The sequence below is a fragment of the Salmo trutta genome, chromosome 27 (genome assembly GCF_901001165.1).
Source record: "Salmo trutta chromosome 27, fSalTru1.1, whole genome shotgun sequence".
Taxonomy (NCBI): Eukaryota; Metazoa; Chordata; class Actinopteri; order Salmoniformes; family Salmonidae; genus Salmo; species Salmo trutta.
In genome coordinates, this window is record NC_042983.1 from 35,076,992 (window position 1) to 35,093,333 (window position 16,342).

At 46.7% G+C, this 16,342-nt stretch overlaps 1 protein-coding gene across 1 annotated transcript in view; it reads left to right on the plus strand.

Annotated features, from left to right (window-relative positions):
* The window catches only part of LOC115165095 (adhesion G-protein coupled receptor V1), a 244,458-nt gene that overhangs the window by 15,941 nt on the left and 212,175 nt on the right, over nucleotides 1–16,342 (plus strand). Inside the window, exons 4-15 of the mRNA XM_029718130.1 lie at nucleotides 1,318–1,422; nucleotides 1,704–1,817; nucleotides 2,026–2,594; nucleotides 2,783–3,053; nucleotides 5,639–5,968; nucleotides 9,472–9,648; nucleotides 10,108–10,331; nucleotides 13,557–13,683; nucleotides 14,009–14,194; nucleotides 15,348–15,528; nucleotides 15,740–15,903; nucleotides 16,073–16,196. Of these exons, the coding sequence (XP_029573990.1) occupies nucleotides 1,318–1,422; nucleotides 1,704–1,817; nucleotides 2,026–2,594; nucleotides 2,783–3,053; nucleotides 5,639–5,968; nucleotides 9,472–9,648; nucleotides 10,108–10,331; nucleotides 13,557–13,683; nucleotides 14,009–14,194; nucleotides 15,348–15,528; nucleotides 15,740–15,903; nucleotides 16,073–16,196 (2,572 nt within the window). The remainder of the gene's footprint in view (nucleotides 1–1,317; nucleotides 1,423–1,703; nucleotides 1,818–2,025; nucleotides 2,595–2,782; nucleotides 3,054–5,638; nucleotides 5,969–9,471; nucleotides 9,649–10,107; nucleotides 10,332–13,556; nucleotides 13,684–14,008; nucleotides 14,195–15,347; nucleotides 15,529–15,739; nucleotides 15,904–16,072; nucleotides 16,197–16,342) is intronic.

Below are 16,342 nucleotides of genomic sequence, written 5' to 3' on the forward strand. Positions count from 1 at the left end.
TCCTTTGTCCTCATTTGTATTTTTTCCTTGACAGAATCATTATTCTCCTCTGACTGTGCATTTTTGGCAGTTCTTACTTTCGCCACTAGAGGGCGACGGGACGATTTCTGGTGTTCTGTACTTCCAAAGTTGTTGACTGTTTTTGTGCTTGCCAGTTAGCTCGAAGTTCTCAGCTGTTAGCAGCCAATGGCAAGCAGTTCTCAGCTTCTTACTGGCGATAAAAACAGACGATTGCCATAATTCTTTCAAGTAATTATTTAATGTAAACAATTCACCTCGTAAACAATTCATGGTCATTCATGTTAACCTTGGGGTTGCAGGTAGCCTAGTGGTTAGAAGTTTGGGCCAGTAACCGAAAGGATGCTAGATCAAATCCCCGAACTGACAAGGTCAAAATCTGTTGTTCTGCCCCTGAACAAGACAGTTAATCCACTGTTCCTAGGCTGTCATTGAAAATAAGAATTTGACTTGCCTAGTTAAATAAAGGTTAAAAAAAAAACTCTTATACAATTCCTTTAGACCCGGGGTCTATTTGAAACAAGGCGTTTATTTGCTGAAATGTGTGCGGTTGCCCGACTATTAAAAGGGACTGGCGTCTATTTGAGACTGAGTTTAATTGAAGTTTTACAGTAGTTTAAATTTGTCTTGTTTGTTATTATCACAGAGAATTTGAGAGCACGTAGGGAGTATAATTTGGCTACCTAATACAGTACGTACCATGTTAGATGTTTTGAGAGGGAATGCTTTGTCATTGTCAGGATAAGGAAATTAGGTTTTGGACAGGGGTGGGTCAGGAGTGGGGGTCAAATGCCACAGAGCAGATCCATGCAGATGGTTGTGCAGAAGGGTTCAGGGGTTGCAAGGGCAGCACAACCACAATGGCAGCAGTTTGTTCCCAGGATTAACTTGTCAGTGGGAGTTTTGGGGGTTACTATGGTAACCATCATATTGGGTCTTACCTGCGCTCCCCTCAGGGTCTTATTTGGGATCATTATTTTGCTTCTTCAAAAACCAATAAAGGACTCTGGAATGATGATTTTGAAGCATGTTTTTTTTGTTTAGTTTCTGAGTCAATTTGCTCATCGTGTGGTCAATGAAACTTGCCGTCTTGTGGAGAGGAACTAATTCATTTCATAATCACTGAAGACAACGCTCATTGTGTGAAACATAAACAAACTCGCTAAAGCTGCCTCACCCTGAATACTGGGACTGCATTTGATTCAACAGGACTCTTTGTTTCTTAGGTGAAACAAAAGACAATTGAAGCTCTGACTGACTTTGACTTATACCCCCCCTTCATCTTTCTCTCTCCTCCAGACAAAACAGATTGTCGTGGATGAGGCTAGAGGGAGGAGCCAGTATGTGCCTCTCAGCCTGGTCAGAGAGAAGGGGACGTATGGGACAGTGACGGTCAACTTTGAGGTGAGTTCACTGTAACTGACCCCTGTTTGACCTCCCTCATTAGGCCGTTTTCATTTTAGTGTGGATGTCTGTCTGTTAGACGGTCTACTTATGCCTCACACACACACACACACACACACACACACACACACACACACACACACACACACACACACACACACACACACACACACACACACACACACACACACACACACACACACAAACACACACACACCTTTAAGGTAAACTTATTCCAGAACTGTCATTATGGCATTATGTTGTGGTTTATACACGGGCAGATCTCTGGAGGCCCTAACTCTGCCCTGGAGGACCTCAGTCCAGACTGGGGGAACATCACCATCCCACCTGGACGGGCTATGGTGGTCTTCAGCATCCTCATCCTGGATGACCAGGTACCCTGTCTGTCCTCTTTCCTCCTTTTACATGTTATCACACCTTTCACCAGACAGCTCCACATTAAAAACATGGATCATCTGAAGCTTTCTTTTGCTGGCTAAGTAAACCAGGAGTTACTAAACTTGAGATAACACTACCTATTTACTGTATATATTTCTATATGGTAACACATCACTAAACCCTTTTCCCTGTCATCTCTCTCAGATCCCTGAGGATGACGAGGTGTTCACAGTAAAGCTGACGGGCGTGGCGGGCGGGGCGCTCCTCAACCCCAACAGCAGCAGCGTGGAGCTGAAGATCCGCCGTAACGACAGCCCCTTGCGCTTCTCCCTGTCCCTGGTGGCCGTGGCCGAGAACGCCGGCGTCATCTCCCTGACCGTGACCCGCGGCAGCCTGGCTGACCACGGCCGTCTGGTGGGCTCCGACGACACGGAGGTCTCTGTAGACTACTTGGTCGTCAGTGGCGAAGGGGCAGGCAGCGCCACACCGGCGGTGGATTTTGTGGACCTGCAGACGGTGCACAGGGTGACGTTTCCCCCGTGGGTCTACGCGGTGCAACTGCTCTTCAGAGTCAACGATGACAAGGTGCCAGAGATCGCAGAGTCGTTCCAAGTGGTGCTGCTGGAGGAGACTGTGAGAGGAGACGCTGTGCTGATCCCTCCCAAAGCCATCCTGGTCACCATCGAACCCAATGATAAGCCACACGGGGTCCTGTCAATCAGCAGCAGCCCTCTCACTCAGCCAATCAGTATCAACGAGGATGTGACGGACAGGTGGGTTGAACTACAGTCAGGAGAGGAATGTCATTGGATCAGGTTGAAGTGTTACACACAATTATCCCATTTTATTTTACATGCATGGAAAAAAATGTACAATGCCATTTTTACATAATAGTTTCCAAACACATTGACACTTTCTGTCTGTGCTATTCTCACAACCCCACCCCCTCTCATTCCAAAAGATTTGACGGTATCTCCATTGTGAGGAACGGTGGGAACTATGGCGACGTCTCCGTCAACTGGACCATCAGTCGGAACTCCAGTGACCGCTCGCCCGTGTCAGATGACCTGAGCCCAGTTTGGGGCACGTTGCGGTTCAGGGCGGGTCAGATGAGTACGGCCCTGCTGTTGAACATCACAGCGGACAAGCTTCCAGAAGAGGCCGAGGCCTTTGTCCTCCGACTGCTGCCGGACACTGTGCAGGGAGGGGCCGAGGTGGACGAGCCTATGGAGGTCAGTCTGGCCTGGCCAATCACACTACAACTATAGATTAGGATTCTACTGCTTTTGATTGATTGGTCCAACAGTATGGTTGTATCATTTCAGTTTCTCTTCTAATACTAGAGTTTGAGGATTTGTTTTATATACATCCAAAGATTTTTCTGATATTTATTAATCAGATTTCATGTTCCGTTCTGTCATGTTGTTGATGCTGGTGTTTTGTGGAGCTCTGTGTTGGCTTTTTTGTTTATTTGCCATACCAGATAGACAGTTTGAGAAAGTTGCTTGTCTGGGAGCTTAGTGCCATGTCTAGTACAGGGCAGTGGCTGACTGAGAGAGAGAGAGACAGAGAGGGAAGGAGGGAGGGAGGGAGAAAGAGTGAGCAGGTCTACTACCCATGCCCTGCTGGGGAGGGTTGCGGGGGAGGGCTGCACTTGTGGAAAACACATCTGCAGAGCCGTCCCCTACCCTCTGAAGGATGTGGTCGTTTGTGCGTGCGCGCCTGTGTGTGTGTGGGTGTGAGTGTGTGAGTGGGTGTGTGTGTGTGTGTTTATGGGTGTCTGTGGCACTGCAATGTCTTTGTCACAGCTTCCCATCTTAGCTATGTGTGAAAGGAATGGCTACATCTAAACCTTGTTTATGTTTAATGCATTAGAACACATACACACACACACACACACACACACACACACACACACACACACACACACACACACACACACACACACACACACACACACACACACAGTGATTGGACTCTCAGCGTGTGGTATCTGCTGTACGTATGTGTTTAGGGAATTCATTCAGTGCTTGTAAGCATTAGAAGGAAACTCTTGTAGTTAATCACTGTATGTGTCAAGTTGATATAAATGATTTAGCACACAGTTCTAAATGCTGCAACACATTCCTGGACAAATGACTACAGTAAGTCCTAGTAAAAAAGCTCATGAAAACTATTTTAGCCCATTTAATTAAAGAGGATGCATCTCTAAAATTAACCCAGGGCTCCTTTTGATGACACGGAGTCTGATGCTTTCTCCTTCATCTCCTCTCCTTCCTCTCCTCTCCTCTCCTTCCTCTCCTCCTCTCCTTCCTCTCCTTCCTCTCCTCTCCTCCCTCCTTCCTCTCCTCTCCTTCCTCTCCTCTCCTCTCCTTCCTCTCCTTCCCCTCCTCTCCTTCCTCTCCTTCCTCTCCTCTCCTTCCTCTCCTCTCCTTCCTCCCCTCCTCTCCTTCCTCTCCTTCCTCTCCTCTCCTTCCTCTCCTCTCCTTCCTCTCCTTCCTCTCCTCTCCTTCCTCTCCTCCCTCCTTCCTCTCCTCTCCTTCCTCTCCTCTCCTTCCTCTCCTCTCCTCCCTTTCCTCTCCTTCCTCTCCTCTCCTTCCTCTCCTCTCCTTCCTCTCCTCTCCTTCCTCTCCTCCCTCCTTCCTCTCCTCTCCTTCCTCTCCTCTCCTTCCTCACCTCTCCTTCCCCTCCTTCCTCTCCTCTCCTTCCTCTCCCCTCCTTCCTCTCCTCTCCTTCCTCTCCTCTCCTTCCCCTCCTTCCTCTCCTCTCCTTCCTCTCCTCTCCTTCCTCTCCTCTCCTTCCTCTCCTCCTCTCCTTCCTCTCCTCTCCTTCCTCTCCTCCTCTCCTTCCTCTCCTCCCTCCTTCCTCTCCTCCCTCCTTCCTCTCCTTCCTCTCCTCTCCTTCCTCTCCTTCCTCTCCTTCCTCTCCTCCTCTCCTTCCTCTCCTCTCCTTCCTCTCCTTCCTCTCCTTCCTCTCCTCTCCTTCCTCTCCTCTCCTCCCTTTCCTCTCCTTCCTCTCCTCTCCTTCCTCTCCTTCCTCTCCTCTCCTCCTCTCCTTCCTCTCCTCTCCTCTTCTCTCCTCTCCTTCCTCTCCTCCTCTCCTCCTCTCCTTCCTCTCCTCTCCTTCCCTCCTCCTCTCCTCTCCTTCCTCTCCTCCTCTCCTTCCTCTCCTCCTCTCCTCTCCTCTCCTCTCCTTCCTCTCCTTCCTCTCCTTCCTCTCCTTCCTCTCCTTCCTCTCCTCTCCTTCCTCTCCTCCTCTCTCTCCTCTCCTCTCCTTCCTCTCCTCTCCTTCCTCTCCTCTCCTTCCTCTCCTCCTCTCCTTCCTCTCCCCTCCTTCCTCTCCTCTCCTTCCTCTCCTTCCTCTCCTTCCTCTCCTCTCCTTCCTCTCCTCTCCTTCCTCTCCTCCTCTCCTTCCTCTCCTCCCTCCTTCCTCTCCTCCCTCTCCTCTCCTTCCTCTCCTCCCCTCCTTCCTCTCCTCTCCTTCCTCTCCTTCCTCTCCTCCCTCCCTCCTCTCCTCTCCTTCCTCTCCTTCCTCTCCTTCCTCTCCTCTCCTTCCTCTCCTCTCCTTCCTCTCCTCCTCTCCTTCCTCTCCTCCCTCCTTCCTCTCCTCCCTCTCCTCTCCTTCCTCTCCTCTCCTTCCTCTCCTCTCCTTCCTCACCTCTCCTTCAACTCCTCCCTCCCTCCTTCCTCACCTCTCCTTCAACTCCTCCCTCCCTCCTTCCTCTCCTCCCTCCTTCATCTCCTCTCCTTCCTCTCCTCTCCTTCCTCTCCTCCCTCCTTCCTCTCTTCCCTCCTTCCTCTCCTCCCTCCTTCCACAGATGGTGTTTTACATCCAGGACAGTGATGATGTGTACGGCCTGTTCCTCTTCCACCCCGAGAAGACCCAGACCATCCAGAGTCGACCCGACAGCCGCTTCCTGTCCCTCAGCTTTCTGCGCGAGGGGGGTACCCTGGGGGAGGTGGCCCTGTCCCTCACCGCCCTCTATCTCCCTGCTGGGCCCGTGGACCCTGGGCTGGCCCGGGACAGGGTGCTGAACGCTAGCCGCTCTACTACCGTGCTGTTCTCTCAGGGCCAGGACCAGGCCAGACTCACCCTGCCTATCCGCAACGACGCCTTCCTGCAAAACGGAGCCCACTTCCTTATCCAGGTGGGGTGAGAGGTCACAGATCAGACCTAGGATAACTATAGTTTTAACTATTCTTTACGATTTTTTAAATTTAAATCAGGGCACAAATAGTTACTTTGGAGATTAATACAGCTATTTGAATACAGATGCCAGGAAGTGACGACTTTTCAGAAACTATTGCAGTGGCTGCCTTGAACTAATGGCAAAGCTGTATCTCAAATCAAATCAAATTGTATATGTCACATGCGCCGAATACAACAAGTGTAGACCTCACCGTGAAATGCTTACTTACAAGCCTTTTCCCAACAATGGAGTTTTAATATTTACAAAATAAACTAAAGTAAAAAATAAAAAAATGAACACATAGACTAACAATAATGAGGCTATATACAGGGGGTACCAGTACCGAGTCAATGTGCAGGGGTACAGGTTAGTTGAGGTAATTGAGGTAATATGTACATGTAGCAGTGGTGGGAAAAGTACCCAATTGTCATACTTGCATAAAAGTAAAGATAACTTACTAGAAAATGACTCAAGTAAAAGTGAGTCACCCAGTAAAATTCTACTTCAGTAAAAGTCTAAAAGTATTTGGTTTGAAATATGCATCAAAATAAGTATCAAAAGTAAATGTAATTGCTAAAATATACTTAAGTATCAAAAGTAAAAGTCTAAATCATTTAAAATTCCTTGTATTAGGCAAACCAGACGGCACCATTTTCTTGTTTTTTAAATATTTTACGGATAGCTAGGGGCACACTGCAACCCTCAGACATAAAGCATGTATTTAGTGTCTGCAGTAGGGACGACCAGTGATGTTCTCTTGATAATTGTGTGAATTAGACCATTTTCCTGTCCTGCTAACGAGTCATTTTGTCTGTCATGGAAAATGTATGGAGTAACAAGTACATAATTTTCTTTAGGAATGTAGTGAAGTAAAAGTATAAAGTTGTCAAAAATATAAATAGTAAAGTACAGATACCCCCCAAAAAACTACTTAAGTAGTACTTTCAAGTATTTTTCCTTAAGTACTTTACACCACTGACATGTAGGTAGGGGTAAAGTGACTATGCATAGAACTGCATGTTAGAACTGCATCTGGTACTGCTTGTTGGAGATAGAAATAGAATGACTAGAGCACACACCATCTCCTACTCTATTCCAATCTAGTTGACAGTCATATTTGATCTACACAAAACATTTAATTTTGAACATTCTGTAAATGTAGATTCTCCTGAATGTCCATTTCCCCAGGTGTACATAATCAAGTCAAGCCACTTAACCAGTGCTATTTTGTACAGAGAAGTTTAAATAAGGTGCACCTACTGTGTCTTTTTCAACCACTGAAAAGGTTGAAAACGGCAATTCATTTTATGATACCTGAAAATACTGCAGAGTAATTCAAAGCCATTTGCAAACAGCAAGTTGGATGCTAAAACAATTTTTAACCGCTTTGTCCATCTGAGGGTAAGTGTTCTTGTTTCAAACACACACTATACCATCTTTAAAGGGATAGTTTACTCAGAATGCAAACTAACATGATTTTCCACCGGCCTTGGCTGTAGTTGACTTAAGAAGATCGTTTTGGGATGTTTAGTTTCCTTTCAACACATAATAGACATATTTTGTTACTGTTGGTATTCTCAGTAACATATAACACTCAACTGTTCTTGTGTCTGCGTTAATATATTTGCTCGTAATTTTGAAGCTGCAAAAGTGGTCTACTCTAATGTTGAGGTGATTCATGTATTTAATTCTTGTTATGAGGTCTGTGTGTAGCTTGTGTAGAGGAGTCAGGCGCAGGAGAGCAGATATGAATAAATTAACGTAATTTACTCAAAATAGGCAAATATAATACAATAAAGCGAGCCCACATAACGGACCGTATAACATACAAACAATCACACACAAAAAAACATGGGGGAACAGAGGGTTAAATAATGAAGTAATTGGGGAAGTGAAACCAGGTGTGTAAAACAAAGACAAAACAAATGGAAAATGAAAAGTGGACCGGCGATGGCTAGAAGGCCGGTGACGTTGACCGCCGAACGCCGCCCCGAACAAGGAGAGGGACCGACTTCGGCGGAAGTCGGGACAATTCTAGATTATAGGCAATATTAAGATTCTTATCCAGGAGCCAAACCATGTGCTTATGATCATATTCTTACACTAATTCAATCCATTGTTATAGTTGTTGGTTCTTCATCAAATATTTGACAGCCATCAAATAAATGTTTTTTTGTTTTCAAATAACTTGCATGTATTCAAATACCTTCAAATCTTATTTGTTTATGAAGTGTGACCAAATATTATTTGTTTTTGAATATCAATGACATTTTTTTCCTTTTAGTTGAAACTCTTTATTAACTATATTTGACTAGTATTTTGAAAGAATACAGCTGTTTTGTGCCTCGGTCTGTCACGGACAGCAACACTGTTTGGTCAAATACTGATCTAATCGTAGAAGCACTGTCACAGGGAGCGGGAGACACAAGTATTACATGCGAGGTTTCATATACAGTAGATTAGAAGATCCATTTTGTTCAAATGTGAGAAGACATGAACTTAGCTCACCTGTGCTGCTATTTGCTAATGCTATTGGAACGTTGTCAGCTACTCCAGCTCTGAGAAAGGTTGGTTGGTTCTTGGTTTAGTCAAACTTTTCCAGAGACATGGTCCCTCATTTGCATGTGTGAGTGACTTGGACCTGAGAACTGTGGTCTGGCCCTTTGCCAGGGCATCTGTCCAACAGTCCAAACAAATAGCCCTCATCAAGCAACACATAAAAACAAACTCTAAATGGAAGTACCTCCTTCATATTCAATGGGTCCCAAACTGCTTTCTCACACACACACACACACGCCTGCACTCACACATGCATACCCGCACTCTCTCACACATACACGCACACACACACACTCAGACACACACACGCCCGCACTCTCTCACACATACACGCACACACACACACTCAGACACACACACGCCCGCACTCTCTCACACATACACGCACACACACACACTGGCACACACACGCCCGCACTCACACACTCACACACGTACGCACTCTCTCTTACACACACACACACGCCCGCACTCTCACTCACACACACACACGCCCGCACTCTCACTCACACACACACACGCCCGCACTCTCACTTACACACACACACACACGCCCGCACTCTCACTCACACACACACACGCCCGCACTCTCACTCACACACACACACGCCCGCACTCTCACTCACACACACACACACACACACACACACACACACACACACACACACACACACACACACACACACACACACACACACACACACACTCATGTGCCTCTACTTATATACCGCCCATATGAGAGTCATGGAGGCTATGTATTTTCTTTTCTCCTTTCTTAAAGACATTTTAACATGGTTTCATTTTCCATTTGGCTAACACAATGTCACGTACTGGTATTACGGTTGAGTCATGTATTTCTGATGAAGATTTGTGCATAATGATCATTGCTGTCTCTCTCTCAGCTGGACAGTGTGAACCTGGTCAGTATCAGCCCTCCAATCCCGTCTGTGAGTCCTCGCTTCGGGGGGGCGGTCAACCTCACCCTCATAGTCACCCCTGACATCGCAAATGGGGAGATCGGCTTTACCAGTAACACTACGGTGGTGGTGTATGAGCCAGAGGACACCAACACTAGCACGGTACGCTAACCCTCTGTCTGCATCAATGGCACACAAGTTAACATGCTAACCCTCTGTCTGCATCAATGGCACACGTTAGCACGCTACACTACGCTAACCCTCTGTCTGCATCGATTTTGCACCTCTGCGATGGCAATTTTTGGGGCAAAATCAGCAATTCCCCTCATATAACGCAAGGGCTTGCAAATTTGACCAATCTACACACTATTACTGCATAAAACAATGAAATCAACACAATATTATCAACTGACCGATCACCTCACTACAAAAAGAAGGCTTGCAGTTTCAACTAATCTGCACATTTACCTCACAAAATCATTGCATATTGCCATGCAAAATGTCAGAATTGCTGCAGCGAAATCCTCATCACTACAGTATGTTTGAACAGCAGGTCTTGTTACATGTAAGGTAGCTACAGTCTGATGGTTGAGGGTTAAGATATTCTGCTTCCTGTTACAGGTGACCCTCAGCCTGCGGCGAGATGGGACAGATGGACAGGCTGTGGTATTCTGGAGCCTTCGACCAATCGGAGACAACCAGACTGACGTCACCCCTGACGACCTGAAACCCCTGAGCGGCTCAGTGGTGTTCCTGACTGGACAGAGTGACGCGGTCATCAACGTCACCGTCATGGCCGACAACATCCCAGAGGTTAACGAGACCCTTCTCCTCACCCTGGACAGGTACTGCACTGCAACCCTGAGGAGCTTTGGTTGGCCAACATATTTTCATTCAGTTAATCAGTGGCAATGTGACTTCATAAGTGCCTGTGTCTGACTATGCTCTGTTTAGGTACCACACACCATTGCCATATGATATGTCCTACCTGGGGTTTGATTCAGTAGATTACTGGCCACTAGATAATTTACTGAACAATACAAGGCTGTGCTTAAAATTATAACAAAAAATCAATAGAGTCTATTCTAAGAATTGCTAATGTGAGCAGTGAGACCAGGGTGTCATGGGCTTTTAAGGAGCGCTCAACCCTTACCCTTACCCTAGCTCATCCCTACCCCTACCCTTACCCTACCTCACCCCATCACTACCCTTACCCTACCTCACCCTACCCCTACCCTTACCCTACCTCACCCCTACCCCTACCCTTACCCTACCTCATCCCTACCCCTACCCTTACCCTACTTCACCCCTACCCCTACCCTTACCCTACCTCACCCCTACCCCTACCCTGACCCTACCTCACCCCTTCCCCTACCCCTACCCTTACCCTACCTCACCCCTACCCCTACCCTTACCCTACCTCAGCCCTACCCTTACCCTACTTCACCCCACCCCTACCCTTATCCTACCTCACCCTTCCCCTACCCTTACCCTACTTCACCCCTACCCTTACCCTTACCCTACCTCACCCCTACCCCCACCCTTACCCTACATCACCCCTACCCCTACCCCTACCCTTACCCTTACCCTACCTCACCCCTACCCCCACCCTTACCCTACATCACCCCTACCCCTACCCTTATCCTTACCCTTACCCTTACCCTACCTCACCCCTACCCCTACCCTTACCCTACCTCACCCCTACCCTTACCCTACCTCCCCCCTACCCTTACCCTTACCCTACCTCACCCCTACCCCTACCCTTACCCTACCTCAACCCTACCCTTACCCTACCTCACCCCTACTCTTACCCTTACCCCACCTCACCCCTACCCCTACCCTTACCCTACCTCACCCCTACCCTTACCCTTACCCTACCTCACCCCTACCCTTACCCTACCTCACCCCTACCCTTACCCTACCTCACACCTACCCCTACCCTTACCCTTATCCTTACCCTACCTCACCCCTACCCTTATCCTACCTCACCCCTACCCCTACCCCTACCCTTACCATACCTCATCCCTACCCTTACCCTACCGCACCCCTACCCCTACCCTTACCCTACCTCACCCCTATCCTTACCCCTACCCCTATCCCTCCCCTACCCTTACCCCTTTACCTTACCCCAATCCCTGCCTGTCTTCTGTTATCCATGACCTTGTCTCTCTCTCCCTCCCTCCCTCCCTCCCACCCCTATCCTGCAGAGTGGAGACTGCGCGCTTTGTAGTGTACTTTGTGTAAGTGGAGAGTGGAGTGAGCCTGGACCATTTGTGTGCTGTGAATCAGGGCTTTCTCTGGGGAAAAGGGACCACTTTAGGATTTCTGTGACCTTTGGTTGATGGGAGACGGGGTTGTTGTGGTGGTTGTTGTAGGAAGAGAGTGTGTGGGGAGTAAGGAGGGATCTTTGTGTTGCACCTAATTTAACCTTTCTTCCTGTAAAGAGATCGGTGTTTGTATGCATGCTGCACGTTGCCTGCAAGTGTTTGTTTGGAATGCTTTACACACAGGCTTCCTGCTGTGAGAGAGAGAGGCTTGGGCCGCTGAGTGACAATGTTATTCAGAGCAGTCACAATAACAGGCCTCTCTGGTCACTACTGAACATGACACAATACAAGGAATTACTAGATGACAATACCTGGTGCAAGCTTTGAAGTGCATGTCCCCTACTTTTGATTTTGTTACTCCTTGTTGTTTTACACACACTATTTGATGGTTTTAAAAGTCCACTGCAACCCCCATGCCCCTGGTATACGGTGCATTCAAAGTATTCCGACCGCTTGACTTTTCCACATTTTGTTACGTTACAGCCTTATTCTAAAATCTTTTTCCTCATCAATATACACACAATAACCCATAATGACGAAGCGAAAACAGATTTTTAGAATTTTTCAAATATATTAAAAATAAAAACAGAAATACCTTATTTACATAAGTATTCAGACCCCTTGCTATGAGACTCGAAATTGAGCTCAGGTGCATCCTGTTTCCATTGATCATCCTTGAGATGTCTCTTGATTGGAGTCCACCTGTGGTAAATTCAATTGATTGGACATGATTTGGAAAGGCAAACACCTGTATATATAAGGTCCTACAGTTGACAGACATGTCAGAGCAAAAACCAAGCCGTGAGGTCGAAGGAATTGTTGTAGAGCTCCGAGACGACAGGATTGTGTCGAAGCACAGATCTGGGGAAGGGTACCAAAAAATGTCTGCAGCATTGAAGGTCCCCAAGAACACAGTGGCCTCCATCATTCTTAAATGGAAGAAGTTTGGAACCACCAAGACTCTTCCTAGAGCTGGCCGCCCAGCCAAACTGAGCAATCGGGGGAGAAGGACCTTGGTCAGGGAGGTGACCAAGAACCCGATGGTTACTCAGACAGAGCTCCAGAGTTCCTCTGAGGAGATGGGAGAATCTTCCAGGAGGACAACCATCTCTGCAGCGCTCCACCAATCAGGCCTATATGGTAGAGTGGCCAGATGGAAGCCACTCCTCAGTAAAAGTCACATGACAGCCCGCTTCGAGTTTGCCAAAAGGCACCTATACGACTCTCAGACCATGAGAAACAAGATTCTCTGGTCTGATGAAACCAAGATTGAACTTTTTGGCTTGAATGCCAAGCGTCACCTCTGCAGGAAACCTGGCACCATCCCTACGGTGAAGCATTTTGGTGGCAGCATCATGCTGTGATTATGTTTTTCAGCGGCAGGGACTGGGAGACTAGTCAGGATTGATGGAAAGATGAACAGAGAAAAGTACAGAGATATCTTTGATGAAAACCTGCTCCAGAGCGCTCAGGTCCTCAGACCGGGGAGAAAAATGGGAGAAACTCCCCAATAACAGGTGTGCCAAGCTTGTAGCGTCATACCCAAGAAGACTCGAGGCTGTAATCACTGCCAAAGGTGCTTCAACAAAGTACTGAGTAAAGGGTCTGAAAACGTATGTAAATGTGATATTTCAGTCTTGTTTTTTTACAAAAGGTCAAGGGGTCTGAATACTTTCCGAATGCACTGTAGAGGCCTGTGAGTTCCTTCATAGTCTAGTCGCTGAGTTCCCCTCTGTGTTGCAGGATTAACGTTGAGAACCAGATCCTGAAGCCTGGCTTCACCCGTCGAGAGATTGTCATCGTGGAGAACGACGACCCAGGTGGAGTCTTTGAGTTCTCCTCCTTCTCCAGAGGACCCTGGTACATCAACGTATGTCTGACCCACACACTTAGATATCATGGTTGTTGATGCTCATCTGTTTCATCCACTGGACTGCATGTTGAAATGACCAACCAGGTCATTTTTGCGAAAGACCATGGCCCCAAAGCATCTCAGAGTAGAAGTGCTGATCTATAATCAGTTTAGCCTTTTATATCATAATGAATAAGAGGCAGGACCCGATCCTAGATCAGAACTCCTACTCTGAGACTTTTTCTAAATACGGTTAAATCAATGGCTAACCTACATCAATAACAGCAACACTTCTGACCCATAGTTTGTTCCTTTTTTCTGCCCTGTGAACTTTGCCCTGTAGGAGGGTGAGGCGGTGGAGCTGCGTGTGATCCGGACCAAGGGGCAGCTGCTCAAACAGCTGGTGCAGTACGCCCTCATACCCTCGGGCTACACAGAGTTCTATGGCGCTAACGGTATCCTGGAGTTCAAGCCCGGGGAGAGGGAGGTGCTGGTAGCACTGGTGGCACGGCCTGACGGGGTCCCCGAGGTACAGCTACACTGCTGTCTGGTGTCATGTATGGCATCCTATATGGCATCATGTATGGCATCCTATATGGCATCATGTATGGCATCCTGTATGGTATCATGTATGGTATCATGTATGGCATCATGTATGGTATCATGTATGGCATCATGTATGGTATCATGTATGGCATCATGTATGGTATCATGTATGGCATCATGTATGGCATCATGTATGGCATCATGTATGGCATCATGTATGGTATCATGTATGGTATCATGTATGGCATCATGTATGGTATCATGTATGGTATCATGTATGGCATCATGTATGGTATCATGTATGGTATCATGTATGGCGTCATGTATGGTATCGTGTATGGTATCATGTATGGTATCATGTATGGCATCATGTATGGTATCATGTATGGTATCATGTATGGCATCATGTGTGGTATCATGTATGGTATCATGTATGGCATCGTGTGTGGTATCGTGTATGGTATCGTGTATGGCATCATGTATGGTATCATGTATGGTATCATGTATGGCATCATGTATGGTATCATGTATGGCATCATGTATGGTATCATGTATGGTATCATGTATGGTATCATGTATGGCATCATGTATGCTATCATGTATGCTATCATGTATGCTATCATGTATGGCATCATGTATGGTATCATGTATGGTATCATGTATGGTATCATGTATGGTGTCATGTATGGTGTCATGTATGGTATCATGTATGGTATCATGTATGGTATCATGTATGCTATCATGTATGCTATCATGTATGCTATCATGTATGCTATCATGTATGCTATCATGTATGGTATCATGTATGGTATCATGTATGGCATCATGTATGGTATCATGTATGGTATCATGTATGGTATCATGTATGGCATGGACACCTCTTCCTGACTGTTAGGGTGTCACTGGTCTTACAGTTTCCAGTTTGAATTGCCTTTGAAATTCATTTTTTTTGTTTCGATAGTTTACAGTATATGTGTTTGAGTGTAGAGCACGGTGGGCAGATTACAGTGTGACAGTCCTGTTATAGTGTGTGTGTGTGTGTGTGTGTGTGTGTGTGTGTGTGTGTGTGTGTGTGTGTGTGTGTGTGTGTGTGTGTGTGTGTTTGTGTGTGTGTTTGTGTGTGTGTGTGTGTGTAGCTGGATGAGACATTCTCGATGGTACTCAGCAGCTACAGCACTCCAACCAGTCGCCTTGGCGACCACCGAGAGGTCAACATCACGGTGCGCAGGAACGACGACCCCTTCGGGGTCATCGAGTTCATCCGTTCTGGACTGGCAGAGGCCATCAACGAGAGCAAAGGCTCCCAGTCTCACTCAGGTACAATGGAGCAGTGGAGGAACAGTGACTACCAACTATACAGCACTTTAGGACTATGTAGTATAACAAAAGAAACGTAACAGGAAAACAGTTGTGATCATATTTGAAGTCATTTTAATTATTTAAAAGAGGATGCAGTAGAGAGATGATAAAGGAACTAATAGGATTGAGTGTATTATATTGTGAACGATGTTGTGGGTCTGCTTGGCAGTGGCCTATCCCGTGGTGAGGAGCAGGGGTCACTTCGGGAAGGTGTCAGTGTCCTGGGTCCTAGAGCCCCACATGTCTGCTGACGTCAGCCCCGTACAGGGATACATTGTGTTTGCTGAGGGGGAGTATATGAAAAACCTCACCCTCTTCTCTGTACCTGATGAGGTAATGCTGTCTCTCAAACACTATGGTATCATACTGACCAACTACTACAATCAGGGCTCCTTGACATAATATACTGTGTGATTTATGACAATAGAGTTTCATGATTTGGATGATACTCTATCTTCCATCTTTTCTACACAATAGTGACAGTGTCTTGTTTCCCCATAAGATCCCAGAGGCAATGGAGAATTTCACCATCACTCTCCTTAATGCGACAGGGGGAGCAAGACTTGGGAACATACTCGACGCCAGCTTGCACATAAACAAAAACGATAACCCGATTTACTTTGCAGGTGAGGATCTCTTGGAATTGCATCCTACTGTATGTTAAGAACTGGAGCGTTATTTCAAGTTCAGATGTGCATCGTCAGACATAAAGTGGATATGTCAAGTGACATATTTTTATGCCAAGTGACATTGTTTTTATGTCAAGTGACAT